This window comes from Rhizopus delemar, genomic scaffold (assembly GCF_000149305.1).
Source record: "Rhizopus delemar RA 99-880 supercont3.7 genomic scaffold, whole genome shotgun sequence".
Taxonomy (NCBI): Eukaryota; Fungi; Mucoromycota; class Mucoromycetes; order Mucorales; family Rhizopodaceae; genus Rhizopus; species Rhizopus delemar.
In genome coordinates this window covers 1,767,635-1,792,174 of record NW_027137833.1, presented here as the reverse complement: position 1 = coordinate 1,792,174, position 24,540 = coordinate 1,767,635, and the positions used below count along the sequence as shown (strand labels likewise).

General features: G+C 33.7%; 13 protein-coding genes across 13 annotated transcripts; 6 read left to right on the top strand and 7 right to left on the bottom strand.

Moving 5' to 3' along the window:
• Positions 1 to 910: 910 nt before the first annotated feature.
• On the top strand, positions 911 to 2,180 carry RO3G_09885 (uncharacterized protein; the record flags this gene model as incomplete). The annotated part of the gene is made up of 7 exons (XM_067664470.1): positions 911 to 977; positions 1,032 to 1,142; positions 1,239 to 1,300; positions 1,428 to 1,571; positions 1,629 to 1,695; positions 1,773 to 1,954; positions 2,025 to 2,180. The coding sequence occupies 7 exons, from the start codon at positions 911 to 913 to the stop codon at positions 2,178 to 2,180; spliced, it is 789 nt and encodes a 262-aa protein (XP_067520571.1).
• Positions 2,181 to 2,926: 746 nt separating this feature from the next.
• On the bottom strand, positions 2,927 to 3,319 carry RO3G_09884 (uncharacterized protein; the record flags this gene model as incomplete). The annotated part of the gene is made up of 3 exons (XM_067664469.1): positions 2,927 to 3,042; positions 3,096 to 3,182; positions 3,235 to 3,319. 3 exons carry the CDS (start codon positions 3,317 to 3,319, stop codon positions 2,927 to 2,929), a joined length of 288 nt encoding a protein of 95 aa, XP_067520570.1.
• Positions 3,320 to 4,246: 927 nt separating this feature from the next.
• On the top strand, positions 4,247 to 5,065 carry RO3G_09883 (uncharacterized protein; the record flags this gene model as incomplete). Its single annotated transcript, XM_067664468.1, has 4 exons — positions 4,247 to 4,249; positions 4,304 to 4,456; positions 4,517 to 4,601; positions 4,878 to 5,065. 4 exons carry the CDS (start codon positions 4,247 to 4,249, stop codon positions 5,063 to 5,065), a joined length of 429 nt encoding a protein of 142 aa, XP_067520569.1.
• Positions 5,066 to 5,403: 338 nt separating this feature from the next.
• On the bottom strand, positions 5,404 to 5,646 carry RO3G_09882 (uncharacterized protein; the record flags this gene model as incomplete). The annotated part of the gene is made up of 2 exons (XM_067664467.1): positions 5,404 to 5,444; positions 5,508 to 5,646. The coding sequence occupies 2 exons, from the start codon at positions 5,644 to 5,646 to the stop codon at positions 5,404 to 5,406; spliced, it is 180 nt and encodes a 59-aa protein (XP_067520568.1).
• Positions 5,647 to 6,418: 772 nt separating this feature from the next.
• On the bottom strand, positions 6,419 to 7,531 carry RO3G_09881 (uncharacterized protein; the record flags this gene model as incomplete). The annotated part of the gene is made up of 5 exons (XM_067664466.1): positions 6,419 to 6,512; positions 6,565 to 6,653; positions 6,707 to 6,865; positions 6,923 to 7,058; positions 7,116 to 7,531. The coding sequence occupies 5 exons, from the start codon at positions 7,529 to 7,531 to the stop codon at positions 6,419 to 6,421; spliced, it is 894 nt and encodes a 297-aa protein (XP_067520567.1).
• Positions 7,532 to 8,120: 589 nt separating this feature from the next.
• On the bottom strand, positions 8,121 to 9,082 carry RO3G_09880 (uncharacterized protein; the record flags this gene model as incomplete). Its single annotated transcript, XM_067664465.1, has 2 exons — positions 8,121 to 8,189; positions 8,243 to 9,082. 2 exons carry the CDS (start codon positions 9,080 to 9,082, stop codon positions 8,121 to 8,123), a joined length of 909 nt encoding a protein of 302 aa, XP_067520566.1.
• A 1,506-nt stretch (positions 9,083 to 10,588) lies between these two features.
• Positions 10,589 to 11,159, top strand: RO3G_09879 (uncharacterized protein; the record flags this gene model as incomplete). The annotated part of the gene is made up of 3 exons (XM_067664464.1): positions 10,589 to 10,610; positions 10,674 to 10,759; positions 10,815 to 11,159. 3 exons carry the CDS (start codon positions 10,589 to 10,591, stop codon positions 11,157 to 11,159), a joined length of 453 nt encoding a protein of 150 aa, XP_067520565.1.
• A 1,182-nt stretch (positions 11,160 to 12,341) lies between these two features.
• On the bottom strand, positions 12,342 to 12,792 carry RO3G_09878 (uncharacterized protein; the record flags this gene model as incomplete). The annotated part of the gene is made up of 3 exons (XM_067664463.1): positions 12,342 to 12,407; positions 12,467 to 12,554; positions 12,779 to 12,792. 3 exons carry the CDS (start codon positions 12,790 to 12,792, stop codon positions 12,342 to 12,344), a joined length of 168 nt encoding a protein of 55 aa, XP_067520564.1.
• An 850-nt stretch (positions 12,793 to 13,642) lies between these two features.
• Positions 13,643 to 14,961, bottom strand: RO3G_09877 (uncharacterized protein; the record flags this gene model as incomplete). The annotated part of the gene is made up of 4 exons (XM_067664462.1): positions 13,643 to 13,808; positions 13,868 to 14,308; positions 14,363 to 14,884; positions 14,939 to 14,961. The coding sequence occupies 4 exons, from the start codon at positions 14,959 to 14,961 to the stop codon at positions 13,643 to 13,645; spliced, it is 1,152 nt and encodes a 383-aa protein (XP_067520563.1).
• A 1,885-nt stretch (positions 14,962 to 16,846) lies between these two features.
• RO3G_09876 (uncharacterized protein) lies at positions 16,847 to 19,000 on the top strand (the record flags this gene model as incomplete). Its single annotated transcript, XM_067664461.1, has 7 exons — positions 16,847 to 16,868; positions 16,952 to 17,344; positions 17,503 to 17,580; positions 17,631 to 18,242; positions 18,306 to 18,566; positions 18,669 to 18,832; positions 18,893 to 19,000. The coding sequence occupies 7 exons, from the start codon at positions 16,847 to 16,849 to the stop codon at positions 18,998 to 19,000; spliced, it is 1,638 nt and encodes a 545-aa protein (XP_067520562.1).
• Positions 19,001 to 20,215: 1,215 nt separating this feature from the next.
• On the top strand, positions 20,216 to 20,735 carry RO3G_09875 (uncharacterized protein; the record flags this gene model as incomplete). Its single annotated transcript, XM_067664460.1, has 2 exons — positions 20,216 to 20,324; positions 20,422 to 20,735. The coding sequence occupies 2 exons, from the start codon at positions 20,216 to 20,218 to the stop codon at positions 20,733 to 20,735; spliced, it is 423 nt and encodes a 140-aa protein (XP_067520561.1).
• Positions 20,736 to 21,888: 1,153 nt separating this feature from the next.
• Positions 21,889 to 22,320, bottom strand: RO3G_09874 (uncharacterized protein; the record flags this gene model as incomplete). The annotated part of the gene is made up of 3 exons (XM_067664459.1): positions 21,889 to 21,974; positions 22,027 to 22,178; positions 22,226 to 22,320. 3 exons carry the CDS (start codon positions 22,318 to 22,320, stop codon positions 21,889 to 21,891), a joined length of 333 nt encoding a protein of 110 aa, XP_067520560.1.
• A 1,715-nt stretch (positions 22,321 to 24,035) lies between these two features.
• RO3G_09873 (uncharacterized protein) lies at positions 24,036 to 24,164 on the top strand (the record flags this gene model as incomplete). Its single annotated transcript, XM_067664458.1, has 1 exon — positions 24,036 to 24,164. One exon carries the CDS (start codon positions 24,036 to 24,038, stop codon positions 24,162 to 24,164), a length of 129 nt encoding a protein of 42 aa, XP_067520559.1.
• Between the last annotated feature and the right edge of the window lie 376 nt (positions 24,165 to 24,540).

Genomic DNA, 24,540 nt, shown 5'->3' with positions numbered 1-24,540 from the left:
AAAGCAAACCCATTATTATTCATTTATACTTTTTTTGAAGGAAAAGTCATTTTAATGCGTGCCTTGATTATGTATACAAAGTGACACTAAGCACAGGAGCAATTTTGATTGGATATTAAAAGGAACTTAATCATTACTTCTCTTTTCCTGTATTTTTTTTTTTTTTTTTTTTTTTTTTTGTTTGTTTTTGTTTAGCTTTTTGAATACACTATGCTTCGAGTTCAAGGAGACTCGCTTAAACTTATAAAGCCCAGCTTTCAGTGCAATAAGAAAAGTATTGCACCGACTGTTTTCTCACTTTATTCTTCTGGTTTGGGTATTCCGCGTTCGTATATTCCAAAAAGATACAAGACAAACGCCAATTTAGCGATAAAACCTCTTGAAGGAATTCGTGTGCTTGAATTGGGGCAGGCAAGTGTATGCTGAAAACTTTTAGTGCAAGTTATTGAATATTTTGTAGATTATTGCAGGTCCTTTTTGTGGATCAATTCTAGGGTAAAAATCCGTATGTTAAAGCAAAAGTCAGCATCTAATATGTTTTCTAATTTAAAATAGATATTATGGAGCGGGTAAGACAATTATAAATAGAATGATCACGAAGACTAACTACTAGATTGATCATATCTACCATAGAGGTGGTAAGAAAAAAAAAAGGCTTTTTGATATACTTTGATATAACTCATGTCTTTGATAGATTAAAATCGAGCCACCAAAGTTAGGAGATCCTCTTCGCAAATGGCGTGCATTGGACAGTGATGGGCAAAGTGCGTGGTTTCGCTCAATGGCCAGAAATAAAAAATCAGTCTGTATCGATCTAAGATCAGAGGAAGGTCGCAGGTAAGGGAGACGTGTATTGGCAAATGACACTTGATATTGAGCACACCCTTAAAGCCTGGTCAAACAACTAGCAATGAAATCAGATGTCTTGATTGAAAACTTTAAACCTGGAACAATGGAAAAGTGGGGACTGGGACCAGGTAAAGGGGATTGATATGGCATGATATGTTTTCCTTGACTAAATGTATAAAAAGAGGATATTTATTCCGATAATCCAAATCTGATTTACACACGTATATCCGGTTATGGACAAACAGGTCCTTATTCCAAGAAACCGGGATTTGCGTCAGTATGCGAAGGCATGGGTGGGTTCAGATTCATTAACGGACATCCAGGACAGCCACCTGTGCGCCCTAACTTGAGTCTTGGCGACTCTTTGGCGGGCATGCATGCTGTCCTAGGTACACTTCTTGCATTGATTGCCAGAAATAAGCTGAAGGGTCAACCAAGAACAGGACAAGTAGTAGATGTAGCTATATATGAAAGCATGTTCAACATGATGGAGAGTATTGTACCAGAATATGATCGATTCCAACAGGTCGGTTATCTTGCTTAATGGCATAGGTCGTATTCTTATTGATTGAAAATAGATCCGTCAGCCTTCAGGTACAACGCTGACAGGCATCGTGCCAACCAATACGTATCCCTGTCGAGAAGGAAAGCATGTTATTATCGGTGGTAATGGGGATAGTATTTATGTTCGCTTGATGAATGCTATAGGAAGGAGTGATTTGGTAAGTTTACGCTTGGCTAAAAAAGGATTTGTTTGATACAAACATAAAACTCTACAGACTGGAGAAAAATACAAGACAAATGTTGAAAGAGTAAAAGAGCAAGAAGTCATTGATAGCGCAATAGGTGAGCATTTCCTTTCTTGTGAAAATATAAAAAAAGGGAAAGCAGTAGAGGCATTTAATGGCATACCTTTCTTTTAGCCGATTGGACATCAAAGCATACAGCTGATGAAGTTATTGAAATCCTGGAAAAAGTATCTGTTCCAGCAGGCAAAATATATGATGCCAAAGATATTGTAGAAGATGAACACATTAATGCAAGAGGTATGATTGAAGAGGTAACAATTGGTACTCACGATGAAGGAAGAGGATGGAATTTGAAGGTAAAAACGATAAGATTGCAGACACAAGAATGTGTTACGCTTATTTATCTGGTGGTATTTGCACTCATAGATTCCTGGTATGTCTCCTGTGTTAGAAACTACCCCAGGCTCGACAAAATGGCCTGGTCCAGATTTGGGTGCTCATACAAATCAAGTACTGACAGATTTATTGGAGTTATCTGAAGAACAATTGAATGAATATAAAGAAGCTGGTGTAACAGGATGAAAAATAAATTAATTGTAGAAGCAGCCTACTTACTATGCCATGTAAAACAATACTCGAAATTGATGTTTGCCTTTTTTTATAAATTTGTTTCCAGTCGACCTTTTGTCAGTAGTCTGTAGGCTATTTTAATTGAGAGTAAGGGTTGTGCATACAGTTTTTTATTTGTCCTTCTAATATCGTCAGTCTTGACTGATGTAATGAGCTGTACACAAATAAAGAATAATGTTGGGGGGCCTTTTTTGAATTCATAAAGATGGTCGCTTAATTGTAAACAATTTTCCATATCTAACACATAATAAACTGTTTTAGTGAATGAAACTCATAGCGATGGTTTTATTTAATAAAAATTTAAATCATTGTCTTTAATCAATTTTACTATATTTCTTTACTTGCCATTGTCAATATTCGTTATGTCCAGATACTTTTCTACGAGAGTATCTTCTTCATCATAAGTCTCTCCTTGTTTGGACCAAGTCACTTTAATTTCATTTTGGGACGCTGGTTAATCCTCCAAAAGATAACAAGCCAACTAACCCTTCATCAAACCCAATTCTAATTGAACTTGATTCAGTTTGGTATCTAAATATGTCCATATAGTATATAAAGATGTGATTTATTTAAATAGATTTTCCCTCATCGTCTTAAAATTTAGCGAGAAGATCATATAGAGAGTTGTTCAACAGGTTTTTAAGTGTTACTTTTATTATTATAGTTTTTTTTATCTGCAAGTATTACATAACATTATTTCAAAAATTATGTTGCTCTTGCTGCTGCTGCTCATAGCTTTCCTGATGGTTTTTAATGATGGTCAAGTAAAATTCTTTGGGATATTCACTTCCTCTTATTTGAAATGTATAACATGCTAAGATATTTATTTAGTTTAAGCTTAAGACACTGCATAAGATTCAACTGTACCTTGCTCAACTTTCTTAATGCTTGCTTTTAAAGCGCCCATTTTTTTATTCAGAATAGGCAAATATGAGTTTGCAATAATCTCGAAGTCTATAGTAAAGTATATTAGAAAAACAAACAAGCACCTGTATTCATTTTTTACCATCATCAATATCTCTCAAAGTTTTGCAGATAATCATCGCTCTATCGTATTTTCCAGAGGAAACAATTTGAATAGCATATCTCATTAATTCGCCTGTTAAATCAGCCAAACCTAAAATCTGTTGTCATTGCGTATATATGCATTATTAATATATCGAATTATAGGAATACGTCTATTTGCTTACATAATCCTCGTTTCTAACACTTAACCACTACATGGAAAAAACCATTGATTAACACAAATATATGCTACTGTAATAAAAGGCATACTTCACCTGAACATTATCTTCATCTTGAAAGTAAGCATCCACCTGCTTCTTTGTGATCACCTTTTCGTACAACAAAAAATGATAGAACGACACTGCTTCGATCTACAGAAAAAGAAAGGAAATAAGACATAACTGCTTGATAAATTAACTTCATGCTTTTTTTTTTTTTTTTTTTTTTTTTTTTTTTTTTTTTTTTTTTACAAACTCTTCAAACGCGCCAGAGAAACTTCTTGCATATCTAGTAAAATCAGGAAGGAGTTATTAAAGTCATACCTTTTCCTTATTTTACGCGATTACCTATAATAGTTCGAGCCTTGTATATCAACCGATAGTTTCTGGAATAAAGTGATGATCTCTTTTTGTTTAGTTTCTGCCTCTTTGAAGTTTTTTTTTGTATTTTCTCCCACTTGATTGGAATTTCTTATGTAATGTAGTTAGTAAAAAAGTAAACATAAAACGACATATACATTATAACCTGTGTAAAGCGAATATCATTTTCTTACTCAAAGAAGTAATATCTCTTGAGATCTTTATAATTCGTTCTCTTCTGTCATGCTAATCATTCACATTAAAAGGTGTTCTTTATAAATTCAATTCGCAATTTTACGTGTTCATCCAACAAATCTCTACTTTCTTTGAAAAAATCCTGAATCATATTTTATGCAATACAATCCGCTTTTTTGTTTTACTTCTTTTTTTTCTTAAAAAATAGAATTTTGTAAAATTCAAAAAGGAAAAGAAAAAATGGTAGAAAAAGGCAAATGAATCCCTTGAAGTGTGTGACTAAACAAACACTTTTAGAGCGAAAAAACAGCTCTCATTTTAGTTGATATTCAAAATGATTTTTTGGAAGGTGGTTCACTTGCTGTACCAGATTCTTTATCCATTATAGAGCCAGTGAATGAGCTTATTCGATATATAAAGTCAAAAAATGGATTTGTGGTAGCCACTCAGGTATTGAGCAATAGTAAATAAGAAAAAAAAATATTAAAACAATATTATTTTCATGCACAGGATTGGCATCCCCAAAACCATGTTAGTTTTGCTTCGAACCACAAAAATAAGAATGTATTTGATCAAGTACAGATAGAGTATGAAGGTACAAAAATGGATCAAATCTTGTGGCCTGATCATTGTGTTGTAACTATAACTGGAAATACTTGGGTGCTTGCATAAAATCTTGACCGTTTTTTGTAGCAAAACAGTTTTGGAGCTGAATTGAACAAAGATCTTGATTTACAAAGTATTGATTATGTTGTAAAGAAGGGGATGAATAATCAAATAGACTCATACAGTGCTTTCGCCGATAATAACTATTCACAAATAACTGAGCTATCAAAAGTGCTTCATCAACACTTTATTGAAAAAATAATAGTTGTCGGTCTTGCTGCTGATTATTGTGTCAAATTTACCTGTTTGGATGCAATCAAGTTTGGCTTTAAAACAGTACTAATCAAGGAAGGCACAAAAGCTGTAGATCAAAACAATTTGACCTCTACGTTTGAGCTTTTAAAGTCAAAAGGTGTACTGATACATAGCCTTTCTGATGTTTTTAATCATTAAAAACTATCGTCACTTTTTGCCAATAAAATATTGAATATCAAGCTATCATTAAGAAAACATTCATCTTCACTAAGTTTATTAATGTGAATGAATTAAGCAGCAATTGCAATGTCTTCAGCAAGCCTATTTTAACGTATATTTCCTCATGATAACTTTGTAATTAATCTCATTTTATACATCAAAATTGACGCCAAGTTTATCTCTCTCTCTCTCTCACTTTTTCCTTTGTCATTTTATTTCAGAAAAGCTTAATTGAATTACTACAGTGTTTTATAAAGGATCTTGAAATCCAATAACAGAATAAAAATAATCCACATACTGGCTTTATAAATAGCATTCTAGTTCGCCAACATGGCTTGTTTTTCCTTTCTCGGTGCATCTATTTTCAATGATTATATAGTTAAGTTTGATTTTATAGCAACTATTCTGTGTTTATTCGTACCTTCTTGTCCTTCTTTAACAGATGTGGTTGGAATATGAGTAGGAACTTCAGGTAACTCATTATTCACTTCCCCGGAATCAGGCAGCTTTTGATCAGGTACCTTTGGAAGCTCCGATGCAATCTTGATTGTTACACACATTAGTTTTTCTTGTAGGGATTTTGTCTTTTTTTTGTTTTACCTCTCTTTCTGTCAACTCATCCAATTCCTTCATTATCTCTTCTTCGTCATCTGCACTTATCAATCCATGAAGCATCTCATCAATTTCCTATAAGAAAAATGTGTCAAGACTTAAAATGCTTCCAAAGAAATTGTTCATACATTTTGATATGCAATAGCATCGGCTGTATCATCCATTAATTTTTCAACTGCTTCAATTGATGTTTCTTTATGAATCTCCTTGAGAACAGAGTTACCATTTTTCAAACCCTCTAATACTTGCTTTTCGACCAAAGCATATTCTATAGAATGTGTCTTGTGGAAAAAAAGTGCAAATTAGCTTGTTGTAATATAGGAAATATGAATATTTTACATACAAGTTCTTCAAGGTTCATGAGCTGTTGTTCAGTTTTTTCCAATAGTTGTTCTTGATATTTCTTTTTCCTTAAAGCTAGCAGAGCCTTCTGCTTATTTCCTTTATTTAAAGCCAACTTGGCTGCTTCCACTTCTTTATTAATTACAACATTCAGCTTTTATTAAAAGATTAGATTTTACATGCAAATTAAAACATAAAGACTAGCTACTTTACGTTCTTTTGGTATTTTTTAAGTTTGTCTCTTTGGACCTTAAGGTCTAAAATAGCCTTGTCTTGTGAGGTAATCTTATTCTTGGACGCTCCAGCTCCCATCTTTATTTTATTGGGAATAAAAAGGACAACGGAAGAAATTGTTTATTTTTAAAGTCAGTTTATTGTTTAAGAATAACGAGAGGCACAGCGATCAAACAGACTTGACTTTAAATCAAGTTCTTGCAAGTAAGGGTGTTGTGGCGCAACTTCTCTCAGTTGACTAATGAGCACGTATTAGATTTTTATTAATATAATAGATTTTTTACTATTACCTAGTATAACGATTGATTGCTTCTTGTGATTTTCCAGTTAAAATAGAGCATGTAATCAAATTAATGAGTGTCTCTGGATTGTCAATATTCTGTTTATGATACATTAAACTTCAAGTAATCATACTCATTCTCTATTCCTTACTTTATTTTGTGCTTCTAATAACAAACTTTCAGCTTCAGGGTATTTTCCTAACGCGATATTGGCTACAGCTTGACTGTTCAAAACATTCACTGTTTGAGCTGTGCTTGATTGAGCAAATTCTTCAAAAATATAGTATGCTTCTTGATATTTCTCTCCTCCCTTTGTTTAATGTATATTCAGTTTAATTACATAAATATGGTTCATTTGCATGCTTACAACGCGAAGGTCAACCCAAGCTTCCATCATTTGTAATAACAAAGCGTCTTCAGCCCAAGTCTTTACACTCGCAATTTCATTTCTAGCTAAATCTAAACGGTCCAGTTGAAGGTAGATCTGTACAGCTAAAGCAGAGCTAATATGAACCAATTAAACCTTTTTCTTTCTTCTCTACTTCAAATGTCTTGTTTACCATTCCAATTTCCTCTGTCGAGAGTGAAGGGTTTTAAGCGCATCTTCAAGACGGCCAGCGAGTACCAAGATAGTGGCAATGACTAATTGAACAATCGTGTTGATGCGGTTAGAACCTTCCTCAAGCAAACTAATAGCCTTTTGAACATAATCATCTACGTCTTTCTGTTTATGTGATAAAAACGAAGCCAGTAGCTTTATTGCTTTCAAAGGAGCTTCTTCAGAAGAGCCAATGTCGTTGATGACTAGACTATATTTGCCTTGAGCAATATAAGAGCGATATAAATAAGTTTGCGCCTCTAATTTGGCTTCAGGGGAAAAAATGCTTTTGGTTGAGCTGACTTCATTGATGACTGTTTGGTAGTTTCCAAGCGCAAAGAGATTGCGAATCCCAAATAAGATAGATTCTTCGTCCATTAGATTTGACGGAAGGAAAGAGAAAGAGAAAAAGAGAGTACTTGTTTTACTTGAAAATCAAGCTCTCCAATAAATTAACATTGATTGGTCGTGACTTTAAATGAAACCAACACAGTGAAGCCTATTTTACTATCTATTGGGCATTACTTTATTTTTTATGATCGTACTTACAAAGGCTCGGCTGATGTTCTATGATATTTTGTATGCTTTTTCTTTTTAAAAAAAAAGTTCATTATTTTCCCTGCAAGACGTATATTCATAATATAATTCAAGTACATACATAATCCCGAATAGGAAAGGCTGTTACGAAGAATCTCCGCAGACACAACAAGCCTTTTTGTCATTTGTAGTTTACTAAGTTTAGTTTAAGAGACTATTTTTGATTTATTTGATTCTTTCTTCAAAAGACATTTTTTAATCTGCGGAAGGATAATATTTTGCGCGTAATGATCCATAAAGTTTTTACAGACTAAGTTCTTTGTTTCACATATACAGATAATTATCCTTTATCAATTGCCCATCAAATGCTATTGCAAAAAGCATAAAAGTATACGCAAAGAATTTCTGGTATACGTTGTCTATTTTATTATTAAGAACGAACAAATTCTAAGCCTTGATAAACTTTTTCATAAACAGTAAATACAATTCCTCCAGAGAACTACAGAAAAAAAAAGTCAGCTTGATCTCACTAGTATTAACTATGGCACTTACAATAAGTCTGGTCAATCTAGGTGTAGTTCCTTTCCAAAGAGAGAATATACCATTCTGTTTTACAACTTGTATCAAACAATCTACAGAATTTTTATATAATGTCTTTGCATCTAATCCTTGCATACGTGTTTTGACTACATCCAATGGCATAGTTGTATATACCGTTACGATACCCGCTAAGGCACCAGCAGCAAAAGTATGTGTGGATGGCAATGGTTCATCTCCTTTACCGCGCCATGATTGAAGGGTTGATTTAAAATAAGAATAGCAACTGAATCGCACAGCACTGTTTGCTCCTTGTCTAGCCATCACTGGTCCCAGCCCGCGGTAGATACCTCCCAAACCTTCTTCAGCTACAATTAATCGTGTGCCGTGTATTAAGCCTCTGTATCGTGGTGATGCACTATTTCGATCATGAATCATCTTTGTCTTGATTGTTTCAGAGGGAGTGACAACGAGTGCAGCCTCTGTCATACCGGCACCAAGACCGGCCAACATGCTACGAATACCTGATAATTTGCCGTCTTTATCTCTAAGAGCGTTTGCGATTTGATCATAGGTCAAGAAACGTACGCCAGCCTTAGCAGCATTGCCAATCGCAAGTGCAGACACACCGGTGTATATGGCGCCAATACCTTTAGTTTTTACTGTCTTGGCTAAACAATCAATGGGTCCAGTAAATTTAAGCTCGCCTGGTTGCAACTTTCCACCTGCTTGAAGCTGCAAACGTGTCTTTACATACTCAGTTGGATATGTAACAACACCTTCGACACCACCAGCAACTGTACCCGATAGAAGCGATAGAATTGGGTCTTTGGATTTTTTGTTTGTATTTGACATTTTTTTTTACAGTAATAAAAGGAAAATAAAGAAAAACAAAGTGATTTTGGACGTTTATTTCTCTAGAATTGATTCATCTCATCTGTATTTCCTTTTTTGGAATCCATATCTATACTATGTTTTGCGTTTGAACCATTAAAAATTTTTGACACAATATACACACCACAAAACCAATACAAGAAAAGAAAAGTCAATAATATATTTTTTGTATTGGGAGCGTTTTAATATCTAGTGAGTTAGCGAGACCTTGTATCTATGATATCCAAATTCTGATTTGTCCATACCTGACATGATTATTTTTTTTTTCTCTCTTTTAACATTGTTTTACTACATCGTGTCTATGTTGGTATAAATGATACAACCTATTGATAATATCTAATACTTAAATTAAATATTTTCTATTTCTTTATCATTTGATTTGAAAGTTATACTTATTCTGCTATGAAATTGTATACATTTAAAGTTAAAACAATGCTCTCTACTATTTTTTAGCTGTGCCCAAACTGTTAAGAAGGTAATGGATCATACTCATCATCAATCCCATCTGCAATATTTTTTCTTAAGCTTTTCGCTGGTGAATTTTACAACATTCATGCTTCGAGCTTTCAAATCAGTCCGTAGTGATTTATTATAGATCTTGATTATATCTTATCTCATCCTAAGCAAGCCGTGCTTGCTATACTTTAAGTTGAGTATCTTTCTATAGCCTTGACAGATTTTATTCATTCTTTCATAAAAGTACTTGATTGAGTAAACAAGCATATAATGGACGAGATGGCAGGATGAAAAATGTTGCTTGATATGAACTTTAAAAGGATAACAAAAAAAGCATCCTATTCATATTCTTCACTTTATAGTTCAATTCTCTAATAGAATTCTTCTTGTGATACAAGTGTAATAATCTATTAGTCGTATCTGAGGGACCTGGGCTTCATGAATACAGGTTGATTTTGCAATCACAAGTTGACATTAAATGTAATACCATTAGGAACTACCTGCTCAATACTTTTAAAAAGTATATTTATAGTACTAAAAAATTAGACTGCTCAAGCGTTTTACATTTTGAGAAAGATTAAAAAGCATGATTCATTTTGAAAACCTGTGAATTGATGTAGAAAGCATTATATTAAGCATAAATTACTTCAAGGAACACCAAACACAATTCCTGAGCGGGTTTTTAAAAAGGACATTTTTCTTGTACTCAAACTTTTTTTTTTTTTTTTTTTTTTTTTGCTTGTCTCTACTTCCTCACCTTTCAATTAGCCCAAAATTTACAACATAACTTACCTCACACTTATATTCTGGAAGCTATTTATAGTTAGCTTAAAGTCTTTTTTCGGGTATCGCAAGGTATCAAAGAAAGAACGAAATACAACTATTACACTTTCCTGGAATAAACAAAAGTATCAGCTCAACTTTAAAGAGTTCAAACGTGGATTTGATGGAGCTACAGTAAAAGATCTCAAAGAAAAATGTAAATCAGTGACTGAAGTTCCTATTGCTTTAATGAAATTACAAGTCTCAGGTGGTAATGTATCTTTTGTAAGGTTTCATCCTTTTTTGTTGTGTCCGTTGCTAATTGTTATTGTAGCCAATATAAAGGATGATACAGCATCATTAACTAGTGTTGGTGTATGTCGTAATTCGGTTGTTACATTAAATGGAGAACAAGTAGATGTAAGTAATAAGTCGAGAGAAAGATTTATGTTGGCTTATACACATGTTTATATAGGAAACAGAAGTAAAGCAAGTGGCCTCGGGAAATCCAGAAGAATATGCACTTGTATTAAGGATTGCAAAGATTGTAGACACATTGTCAGTAGGAACAGAACAGGAACTGGCAGAGTTTGAAAAAACGATTGAAAAAGAAAAAATAACAAACGATGAAAAAAAGAAGTTGGACGACAAGAGGATTTATTTGTCAGAGAAAATCATGCAGTGCTTGATCAATTTAGATTCAGTCGAATGTCCTCCAGATTTTGAGACAGCTCGGCAACGTAGAAGGGAAGGCGTTCGATATTCTCAAAAGCTATTAGGGCGTGTGGATAAAGCGAAAGCTGAGTTGGCTGGCAAATAAAGGAGAAATAGACTACGAGCAAAAAGAGGATTTATTTTTTAATCTTCATGAAAGAGTTATAAAAAGTTGTTGATTATTTTAAAAAAAGAAATTCTATTTTTCAATATTTTTCTGTCTTCTTTTTTGTTTCCTAAGAAGTGAAAAAGCAGATTACTTTCAAATCAATTTAAAAAGAACAGTTATTTTAAACAAGAAATTTTAGTACAAATCTACCGGTTGTTTCAACTTTATTCCTATGCGAATCATGTGAGTTGTTGCACTCATCTTCTTGGAACTGTTGTAATTTGCAACAAAGTTCAGGATGAATTAAGCTGATATTGCTCATACACGCATGGAGAATATTTACATCTGGAAAGCCAGATTCATCATAAAGTTTGTTTGCAAATGACACGTTTGTTTATGACACTGAAAAAAACAAAACAAAACAAAGCAAAAAATAGAAAATTTTATTATTATTTATTTACATGCATATTTACAAATAAGTTGGATGATAAACAAGGTTAACTGAGCTTTGTTTAACCAATATTGATATTGCGACTTTGATCTGTTTTTCCAAATGAACAAGACATGATGTCCGCGTTTTGTCCAATGAGAACAATGGGTTGAATGAAATGTATGAATGATCAAGACTGTCGTAAATAACATGGCTTTTAACTTGACAGCTCTTTTGAGTGTGCGTATAGGCCTTGTGATTACTACTTGTTTTTTACTGCTTATAAAATTGGAGAATGCATAATGAACAAAAGATGATAAAGAGGATGAGGTCGTGTTGGATGCTGTGTCGTTATCATCTGTGATATGTTGTATAGTTTGCATAATTTCTTTAAATGTCGTATCTACTTTTTGTTGGCTTTTTATATATTTGTGTTGTAATAATGCATAGTTGGTAGGCTTCTTTTTCTTTTTTCTTTTCTTTATTGAACAAGGTACGGTATAAAGTGCTGTTTCAGCTTCTTGTTTTAGTTTTTCTATCAAATCATTCATCTCTAATATTTTATCATTAAAGGCATCTTCTATTCTACTTTTCGTAAAGTTATTGACTTTTTCTTTTGTTTTATATTCTAAATATATTACGTTTTATGTATAGTTATTTCATCTATCTTTTCTAAATAATAATTGTTTTTCCATTGAAGCCTAAATAGTATGGTGAATATGAAGTATACAACGAGATGTAAGTTTAATTTACATATCACTTTGAAATTGAAGTAATTTAGTCACCTTTTGTGCTTCATAATTTGCTTGCTGTTTCTAAACACAAGGTTACTATAAAAGTCATAGTCTTTGCTTATTATTCTTTTCTTTTTTACATTAATATTCCAAGGACTTAACTCTTTTTCTGCCATAACCGCAGAATAAGAAGGTGGTAGATGATCAACATGTTCACAACAAGGTAAACTATATGCCATACATATAAAATCTTACTTTTTTTCTTAAAAGAAGAAGAAAAAGAAAACATAAATGCAAAAACTCGGTTAACAAAAAAAATAACCAATGTGTAACCTACTTGATTTAAATGGTATATCGGACACGTTGACAAGGTAAAATACATATGATAATCAGAATTAACTTTATTAACAAAAAAAGAATATAAATTAGAGCAAAAAGTTATTGTTTCTTACTAAAGCAAAACCATGGTTATAATCTAAAAAAAATTCATGTAACACACTGTCTTTTTTTATTTTTTTATTTTTTTCAGGAACACTATGCGACGTTTTCAAAGTTAATTATTTCTGCTTTTTTGTTTTTGCGTGGAAACTTTTTTTTTTTTTTTTTTTTTTCTAATGAAACTGCTTACATAGAATTGAGCCGAGATGGATAAATAGTTATAAAAAGTAAAGAAACATTAGATTACACTAAATGAATATATTGTTATTTATTATTATTCATCCTAGTTTAATTTGCTATATTTGTCTTAAAACCGGTTACTCTCTTATGGTGTTCAGTCCACTTGCTGTGATTGAATGCCACGTTGTATATGTTAGCCCGAATACACAACTCAGCGAAAAAAGATGTGAGAATTTCAAAATTTTGAGCACTGGCTTAATTGTAGCGTCTATAAAGTATGCTTTACGAAAACTTAAAATAACATTGAAGGACAACTAGATTTGTATTAAATGTATCAAAAATTTAAATATAGCATGCTTCATATTTAGTGGAAAAGTATAATGACCAATATAGCGGGGATATCAAGTGCTAATTTTGTCTTTTTTTTTTTTAAAAAAAAAAAAAAACTAAATGGCATTCTATGCTTTTATTTTTAAAATATCAAAATTCGTTATTAACAACCTCCACTTGGATTTGAATCTGAATTTATCAAACGTTCCATTGATCTGACTATGTTAATATTCCTGCCTTTGTAGCAACTAAACACGAAGCTGTGCTTATTATAAGCGAATCCCAAGACTTCAATTAACGACTTTTCGACTACTGCGAATGATAACAATTAAAATGACCAAATGCTTGTTTCTATGATTGTATTACGTTTATTTCAAATTATGTTCATGTAAAAACCTTTCATAAATATCTAGTTTGCCTTGCAATATCTGGTTTTCAGCTCTTTCACAAATATTTACAATAACATCTTCAATATCCTCTTTACGTATATATTGTGCATTCATGTCTTTACGTAAAGCTAAAGTGCCTGCTTCCCTATCATAAGACAAAGTGTTGGTAATCTCTCTTTTTCCTTTTTTCTTTTTTTTTAGTACCTAAACAGATTCTCAAGATCCGCTCCTGTACAAAATTCTGTTTTTTTTGCTATCATCTCAGGATCAACGTCTTCAAAAACAGACATTCTTCTCATATAAGCCATGATAATATCCACACGATCTTCCAATGTAGGTAATCCAACAAAGATCAATTGATCTAAACGTCCCGGTCTCAAGATAGCATCATCAATTTGATCTGGTCTATTTGTACAACCGATGACAATCACACCTTGTCTACCCTCCACACCATCCATCTCGTTCAACAGTGTACTCAGCACACGTTCATTTACTCCTCCAGAAACATCATCTAATCCTCTTTTAGATCCTATAGCATCCATTTCATCAATAAATATAATACAAGGTGCCATTCTTTTAGCTGCATTGAATAGCTTTCGGATTTTTTCTTCTGTTTCTCCCAAGTACTTTGAAAATATCTCAGGTCTACTTCATTTGTAAGATAAACGAAAGCTAGAGTCTTTTTTTTTGTTTTGTTACCCTTTGATAGATAGCACATTCATCTTGGATTCAGTGATTAATGCTTGTACAATAGCCGTTTTACCTGAACCCGAAGGACCATACAGCAGTAAACCAGAGGGAGGCTTAACGCCTAGCTTTGTAAATAGGTGAGGTTCCTGCAAAGGCAGCAACACTGCTTGTCTGATTCGATCCTTAATCGCCTGATATCCGCCCAGCTCCTTCCAGTTCCTTTTGGGAACAGTCGTTCCTTGCTCTATTTGTTGAGGCGCTCGATAAGTTTCAAGAGCATATTCAAAATCTCCTTCGTCAATTACGCATAATGATAACTTGGCGAGTTTGTCTGCTACGTCAACTTCCTCCTGATTCTCATGTCGTCGTCTTAATGATTTTAGTTTGGCTTGCCTGACCAATCGTTTCAAGTCTCTAGCTACATAACCTGATGTACGTAAACTGATTTGTGTTGTGATTTTTTCGAGACTTTCACCTTCCAAATCCAATTCTTCTTGAAGTATTTCCTTTACAAGTTGTGCTCTCTCCGGCCTAATGAAAAGAGTTAGATGTCTATTCCCCCTTTCAGCATCAGAGCATATTTACATAGTAGGTATAGGTATGGCCATATGTTGTCTAAAGATATCTGTCCGTTTAAATGCCTCGGGTAAGGAAGAGAGTTGATGAGCTAGTCCAATCACACACACTGAGTTATCTATCTTGTCAATTTCTTTCTGTAAAATGTCTACTAGTTTTCTTGATTTTTCTCCGCCCACAAGCGCGTTTAGATCACGAAGGATAACAATAGAAGGCGTGGTATGCTTGGCCTTGTTGATTATCAAAGAAAGTGGATTGTAATTCAAAAATTCAGCGAGCGTATATTCTTCCTCTTTATAAAGTAATAAATCATAAATAGATATTTCGTATAAATGACATGCAAATGATTCAGCAACGCGTCTATATCAAGGTGTGTGAGTATATTCCAAGTATCAACCATCCTCCTTGTTTACTTTATAATCGTCGTCTTTCCTACACCAGACACACCATGAAGCAATATTGACTTTACTGTGGGTATGCCTAATATATGATATGCATCTGAATTTGTAAATGAATGGCCTGTATGTGTAATATATGAGTATATGAGCTGACTAAGTTTTTATTTGCAATGTCTTTACTAATGATATCTACGAGACTTTTAACATAACCATTTTCTGTATTTTTTTTCTTTGTGGGTCTTTCTGTGCATATTTCAATCTCGGTTATATGTTGATCTATTTTATAGTGAGTCTGATCTCCTGAAATTGACTTGATACTGCATTGAATCTCTCTTCCACCCACATTCCATTGAGCTACATCGCCTACAGATACCTATAGAACGAATTTAAAACTCTTTTTCGTGTGAGATATAACTATCTTTCATACAATTAAACCGTGAAGACGTCGTTGGACCATGTTATGATAATCTGGCAACGCTTTTCCATCAATATAATAAGGGCGACAATGACTTAGTTCAACTGTGACATGTGTTGCAGTACAATAGTTTTGCTTCTTTTGAAACCCCATTTTCAAAAGAAAAAGTAAAAAAAAAAAAGAAACATGTGTGACAGTTTAATTCACCTTTTTTTGGTAATTTCAAGCATAAATACACTTGAAAGTGTACCTGAATTGACTTTTATTTCGGATTCATCATCTTGATCGTCAATATATTTTAATTCATCAAACTCAAATAAGTCTTTCGGGATCAATCGACATTGGAGGTCCCATTTATCTAGTAAATATTGGATGCTTCTTTTAGGACTTCTTTCTTGATAAGCAGTAAAAAATACACAATTTTGATTATGTTGATGTACAACATAGGAAACAAGCACAAGTAGATTTTCAAATTCTACATAGGAAATTTAATGATTCTTGTCGTTTTATTGAACCTTTTCTTACCTGAAGGATCATAAAATGTATCACTGCCAATAATGTAGTCTATCTTTGTATCCCACTCTGCCTGCACTGTATGTCTAATCAAATAATCTATACTCTTAGGTGAACCAAATTGGCCCCACTCTAATGCCTCTACCCATACCGTTTCTTGAATGCCATTGAGCCTAAGACAGTCGTGTATGACAGGTAAAATGCTTTCGATATCTGTCACGATCATATGAGCTGGCTGTGTTGATTTTAAAATGGTCAAAGAAGGTAAACAGGTTCCTGCACCCACTTCCAATATAGTCTTGTTTAAGAATCGCGTACGATTATAAAATAAAAACTCGCTCAAGACTAAAGCAGATGGCCAAACATAACAACCATAAGCTGCATCAAGTACCTACTTGCATTTTTAGAGAGAGAGTCAATATAAGAATGAAATTGCAAGCTTACTTGTTCAACATATATTTTAATTTCTTTTATTTGGGCATTATCTTGTTCAAAATGTGAAATTCTTTTTCTACTTTTTAAAACATCATTCATTTAAAAGAAAGCGGTAAAATCCTTAAAGTCACACTTCTTTCTCCTTTTTTTTTAGTGATGTCAACTGTAAATCAAGAAGGTAAAGTACCAACCCCCTTTCTTTCTTTCTTTTTTTTTTCTTTCTTTTTATCTAACAGTCTGTCTTGTCCTTTTGTGATATAGTGGAAAGCTTAAAAAAAAGACTTGAAAAATACGAAAAAGATGAAAGGAAATGGAAAGAAGAACATACACAGTTGCTCGACCTTCAAAAAAAAATAACACAAGCAGGAAGTCACATGAGAACACTTGCTAATGAGATCAGCACGCTTTCCAAAGCTGTAGCAGATGAAAAACAACAAAAAGAGCAATTGAATATCGAATGGCAAAAGAAACAGAGCGATACCGAAAAAGACCATCAAGAAAAATTAAAGCAGTTGATAGATATAGTCGAGTCTGGTTTGGATGAGAAGCAACAGCCAGATACGTCTGGTTCCTTGGAGACATACTTGCAATCTCTTCAAGAAAGACTATCCAAAAAAGCAGCCAATAACGATACATCTCCGCAGAAGCTCCAAGGTTTGTATGGAGATAAATGAAATATTTGTGAAACATGCATATTGACATATACATACAAGTTGCGATTGAAAGTAGTTTAAAGAATATAATACAAGATCCGGAGAATGGTGTGATTGAAGAGAGTGCCTCAATACCCTCCTCATTATTATTTGTTTTAGAGCAATTAAGAGGCAATTTGAATGAACTCCAGGGCACTGTCAATAAAAACCAATCAGATACAGACGAAATACGAAAGGGTAAGAAAAGGAAACGTTACGAGTATTTCGTTTACTGATAAACACAAAAGATTTAAATCGTCAAATCACACAACTCAAGATGACTAATAATGAGTTATCAGAAGAGAAGGAAAAGTTAACATTAGAAAAAGAGGAATTAGAAGGACAAGTAGAGTCACTTGAAAAAGACATACTAGAGACAAAGAGCAAACTTGAAGAGTCCGAGGAAAAGAGAAGCTTGTTAAACAAGGAACATCAATCGTTGCTAGGAAAGCTCTCTCACATCAAAGAGACACTGATTCCCCGATTAGAGCAAGATAAACAGTTGAGAGAAAAGATTAATGAATTAACACACGAGCTGGAAACAACCTCTGAACTGCTCGAGGAACGCGAATCTCAGCTGGGTCTTCTTGAACAAGAATATGCGGATGAGAAAGAAAGGGCAGAGAGAGAAATCGAAAGTATCACCAAGCAACTGGAAGAAACTCAAAGAAAGTGTGAGGAGTATGAAGCAGTAGCAATGGATTTGGATGTGCAATGCAGTGAAGTTCAGGAACAGTTGCAAAAAACTCAAACAGAATTAGAGGCGTTGAAAATGAAGACCGCAGCGGAACAAGTAGAAAGAGAGTCTGAAAGAACAAGTCTTGCTAATCTACAGACAGTCTTGGAAGAATTTCAAGCAAGTAAGTAAGAATAGGGGCAAGGTGATGGGGTATAGTTAGGTGTTTACATTTTACTTCTTACAGCCAAGGATGCTGAGATGCAAGCTGCTATTGATCATGTACAACGCCAATTGGATGTAGCCAAGAAGGCATGGAAGGAGTATGAGGAAAGAGCACATACAGCTGAGGGTGCATTAGAAAAATACAAAAATGGGGTAGAAAAGGCAGAAAGATATGAAAAAGAAGTGAAAGAGAAAAACCTACTTATTGGAAAATTACGACATGAAGCCATCATATTGAACGAACACCTTGTAGAAGCCATGAGAAAGTTAAAAGAAGAAACAAGTGAAGACAATGTGGATCGGTAAATGAAAGCCTCACACTCTCTCCCATACATTTTGTTTACTAACAACCTTTAAAGTCAACTTATAACAAACCTACTAATAGGGTTCTTGAATACTCCTCGTGGAGATAGAAAGAAGTATGATATTTTAACAATCATTTCAAATGTGTTACACTTGAGTGAAGAAGAAAAGGAACAAATTGGTCTATCGAGACCAAAGCAATCATTAGGCTCACCCCCTATTACTATAGAACAACCAGCAGCAGAAGTAAGACAAATGAAATGACATTCGTTTAAATCACTCATTCAAATTTTTCTTTGTTTATAGTCATTTACTGATGCATGGATATCGTTTTTGTTAAAGGAATCGAATCCTTTACGTAGAAATAGATCGGCGGTTACTTTGTCCAACACAGAGAATCAGATTGATTTATAATAAAAAATGCCGTTGATTCTCTGCTTTTGTCTGTAGATGCAAACTTTAATGTTTATTAAAGCTCATCAGAAAGCATAAAAGTGATACAAATGTATCAAACAGTAATCCAAACAGTGATTGATTCACAAGTTACTTCTATCCTTTTCCTTTTCTTCCCTTGCTCCCTTAAGAGGTTTTTCAGTTTCTTTTTCGACTTATTTGATCTGTCTTGGTTAATTATGCTGTCTTGAAATACCATGTGCTCATTTAAGTCTTTAAATAAAATATCTAGTGTTATTGTACAAAGCATACCAGTATTTACTAAGCTCGCTGTTGTTTCTTTTGCATCTTCAGCATTCGACGCTAATGTCTTGTGCTGACGGTGATGACAATGATCATGTCGTCAATAACCACACCAATTTATTACTAACCGTAGCATACACAACAATTTACAAGAAAAAACGCAGCAAATAAAATGGGTAATCCTTTATTATTGATAATAAAAAGTTGGAAGAAGAAGAGTATTTATTATGTGGTTACGTGTATAAATTCGGTCTTTTTAAATATTAAACGGTGTTGACGAATAAAATAAAACAAAAAACTAGTACAAGTACTACTTGTATAACAAGAGGATATTATCATAAAGGCAGTCTTTTGTGTTTGTTGTTCTAAAAACGTCTTCTTGATTTTTAACACCAGTTATCTAATGCTTAGTGTGAATTGTTGCTGCAAAGCTCTTGTAACGGTTGCTTAAAGGAAGGTATCGCGTGAAGATATATAGAGACCAGCTTGATGAAATTGATGGATACGCTTTAAATAGATCAAGCTAAATTAATTTGTTTGATAAAACCTATCCCCAAACGAGAGGAGAAGAAGAATAAAAAAAAGTATTCAAGAAGTTAACAAGTGATTTAAACAAATCCTCATCTTAAGCACATGTCCAGATTGAACGTTGGGTCAAACATGGGGAGTGCCCAACTATGAAAAAGGACAGCTATACCGCATGTCTTGCTGGAATCGTATCATCAAGCTAAGTCAGCTTATCTGGCCTCATATATTGAATCAAAATCAACTATTTGGTGAAGTAGATGATTCAACATTCATCGATGCCTTCTATTCGTAGCCTCAATGGATCAATTACAAACCTAAACCATTTCGGTTGTCTCTAATACAGCGATCTCTACCATCATCGGCAATGTCACAAATACCAACGTCTAAGTGATCACTTTTTTGGAAATGACTGTTTCGCCTGAAAGCCGGTCTTTATGGTATCGTCTATTCCACCGTAAACTCTATAATCAATCACTTATTTCAAGATTTGATAACGGTTTGACCTCTTCACAATGTAAATTTTGCTCTGCTAATACTGAAGACTTACAACATCTCTTCGTGCGCTGTCCTACGAAATGGAGAGTATGGATAAATGTTTTCAATTTCTTTAGTCCACACCTCACTTTCACTCAATATGATGTATGCTCAATTCTCTGGTCTTTTCAGCAGCTTCCTTTTGCTGACAACACTGATCTCTGGACTCTCAACTGCTGTGTGCTTTCCGTTATCTGATGTGCCCATTGGAGAGTTACCATTGACGGCTTTCCTTTTATTGATAAACAGCTGGTTACTCGTGCTACATCGCAGTTTGCCACCCTCAAAAGGGCAGACTCGACCTTCACTAGCGTGTTTAATCGTTTACACTCTGCTTCTTTTTGTTCACACCGCTCTCAAACGTGTGACTCCTATTATATTTTATAAATAAAATAAGCTATTTATTTACAAAAAAAAAAAAAAAAAAAAAAAAAAAAAAGACTTGCCACAAAAATGCAGAACATATTAGCATAAAGGATTGTAAACAGATATTTTTTTATGATTCTTTCTGTGCTTAATTGATGTCAATATTGCCCAAAAGAGGAGTCTTCTCAAAGAATTGATACAATTAGGATCTTTAAGATTTGACAAGTATCTTTTGAAAAGCGGCTTTTCATAGGACTTGCTTTTGAATGCAAATAAAAGAGTGTAGGCTGTTCTTTTTCTGATAGTTTACATAGTTTACATAGTTTACAGTACTCATCTTCTACATCTGCTAGGATTATTATGTGTAAGTTGGATCGAGTGAATAGCTTTTGATGCAGAAGTCTGTACCGTACACTTCTAGGAGTATGATGCATAGGGATACTAGTGAATGATTTCTAGTTAGTGTTTTTATATTTATGATTTGTGAATTTGTGCTAAAGCTGAGCATTGTCTTTAATTGACGATGGTGTATTACTGTCGTATTGATATCATCATAGCTTATCTGTTCAGAAAATGAATTGAAATTGATACTTGACTCAATTGAATGGCCCTTATTGTCAAAATCAAGCTCATTGAGTTCAGATGATAGCAAAGATACAAAGAATGATTTAGAGTTAGGATTTCCATTGAGGAAAGTATTCTTTTTTGTAGGATATTTTGAGAGCCACAATACTGCGTTTTTAAATTTGACATCATTTGAGAGGGCTTTGTTCAAAGAAATGATATGCTTTTTGTGCTTGAAGGAACTTACTAAACTCGAATGTTTCTTGGATGTCCTCCTGGCATATATCTTTGAAGGGAATGATCAGACTAGTCTGTGATGATATTTTTAAATCGTTTTCATCAGGTGAACGAAGGTGGAAGTCTAAAGCACTAAACATGGGAATTAGTAAATGAGGACCTTTCATGTACCACAGGATCTGGAATGCTTGAGTATCGTAGGGAAGATGCATGAAGGAACATCAAATGAGGTCTGCAAGGTAAGAGAAATTGTACTGTACTGTATTGCCCCTTATTTTGATAAATATTAAAATTTTCATCCATAAAGAAATATTGTCCCTTAATCAAAAAATATTCTTCGTTCTTTTCATTTATTAATTATTCTTTATATGCGCTTACTAACTGTCTTTCTCTGATTGTATTTTTTTATAAGCAACTATTGTTTCTGCTTTTGCTGGATGAGGCTCTACGCTGCTAGAAGTTGCTGAGATAAAGTTTAAGTTATGTATTAAATACCAATTTTTTTTCCTCTTTACCAACTACAGCCTGTGCATCAGGAGGATCTACCCATTCAGTAGGTATAACACAGGGAAACATTGCACCTAACTTTGCTGCACGATTAATCCAACCAGGTATTGACTTTCCTGTTAATCTCTTACAAAGATTATCAGAGAAATGATTACAGTTTCTATAAAAATAATTAAAAGAAAGTTAAATGTTTAATGATAGTTTTACCTTGTTAATAAATTATATGATGTTCCCATATATTCATCTGATAATTCTGATATTACTTTTTCAATCTCTTTTTGACTTAATTTAGAATATCCCATATGAATTGATTGTCTAACAAGCACAATTAAATAATTCATCTTTTTTTCTTTTCTTTTCTTTATTACTTGTATGGTACATCATGAGGACCTATTTTTGGCTGTACAACAAATACGCCAGTGTGATTCTCATAATTATGTCCACCAAAGCAATATTCTTTCTTTCCAATTTCAACTCCTGTATGATATACACCTGCCAAAATAGTTACAAGACCACTCCCTTATTTACATACTTGTTTTACCAATGCCTAATACATAACCAACATTAGTGAGGAATCCTGGTTGTAACTAGAAATAGAGTTAGATCAATAATGAAATTAAGTATCGCTGCTATAGCTACTATATCATAAACGTTTAAAGTAACTTGAATAAAAATGTTAGATTCTTTATATTTCCCCTCTTTTTATTTATTTACTTTTGAATTGTTCTTTTTCTGGATCAACGTTTGTTTTACTAAATAAATTATGTATGGAGTTAAACATTTAGAAAAAAGAAAAAGAAAGGGAAAAGAAAGAAAAAGATAAAGAATTAAAAAAAGGGACTTTTCTATTTCTTTTTGTGGCTACAATAAAACGTGAGATACACAACACCGCACACACAATAACAGTAATTTTTAATTACACAGTGCTCATAATTCTTTCCGACAAAATACAGCATATGACCTACCAGACTCAAGCCAGACTCAAGTTATTTTTCGCTGTAGTTAAAAAGTATTTTTGAGTCTTCTGCAGAAAGTTGATAAATACCCTGTCAAACTCAACTTTATGAGTATTATATTTATCCAATAAAAAAGCTCTCCTCAAAATTGCTAATCAGGCCATATCCTAATTTGGCACAAAACCTGACAAAGGTGATTCAGGACTGTTTTAAGTAACAAAAAAATTTAACAAAAAGGAATGTATAAAAATCATTGGAAAATCAAGCTTCAACACACTTTAACTTGTCAACCAAAAATAATTATTTTAAGGTACTAACTACTAAAAAGCTCTATTTTAGAAAAAATGGATTGAGGCTACCAAATGTACTTTTACTAAGGTGAGATTATATTAGTATGAACAATCAAACTGATAGCGGCTTTTGTCTGCAAGCAATGAAAGCATTCAGAGAATGGTAGAAACTAGTACTACTATGTATGACAGCAACTAAATGGCCATCGCCCTGTAAACACAGTCAAGGCTTATTTTGCCAAACAAGAGTGGAAAGTAAGTATCAATGATTGTCAATGTAAAGATAAAATAAAAGCTGGTATTTTAAGTACTATGAAGGCCAATCTATTTCAAATATAGGTCTAGTGCAAAGAACAAGGTTTTGAGGACGTGTACATTGTATCTGATAAAAAAAAACTTAGCTTCTTTTTAATGGAGTGTATGTCTAAACGAGATAGCAAGTATCGTAGAAATGATGATGATACGCTTGTTGCCTTGGACAGAGAATCTATTTTGAACTACGCAAAACATATCTCTGATATGTGTAATACACAAAAAGCGCTTGGGTGGAATACCAATGGTGTAGCAAAAAGTTCTTTGGTCAGGAATTTTCTGGACACACTTGAAAAAGAAAAAGTTAAGCGCAGAAGACTAAACTATGAAGACATAGGCAAAAACGCGTTAAATGATGGTTACTTAAAGGAGGAACTCAAGAAAGTAAGCAGCTTCTTTACTGAAAAAAATGATATTCATGGTTGCAGAGATAGATTATGTTTCCTTTTGAGCCATACAATGTTATGTCGTAGCCAAACAACACTTGGTATGGAATTTGCTGATCTTTTTTCTCTGGAAGTTGAAAACCAAAGACTCACCGAATGTATTGCTCTGGCTGCTACTATTGCACATGGAAAAACCAACTAGCATGGCAAAATTGAGCACGGATCGTCGTTGAGACACAGAGATGTCGAAGTTTGCTCAGTTGGCGCCCTGACTCTATACTTGTTTTCGCGCTTTCACTTTGAGAATGAAGAGTTCCCAAACTTTGAGAAACGAGAGAACTGGTACAAGACTGTGGTCTTCAAAGGTGATAGTCCCTTCAAAGCTATTCAATACAAGGCCCAACATTCTACATATGTTGACATTTTCAAGAAGGTTGGCATCCACACTTCAAAGGTGACTCACGCCAACAGAAAGAGTGCTCTGAATATGATTGCACAAGAGAATGTCTCTGGCGATCAGCAAAGAATGGTAGGAAGATGGGGAACCGACAGAATGGTGGGATGTTATGTTTCCAGCT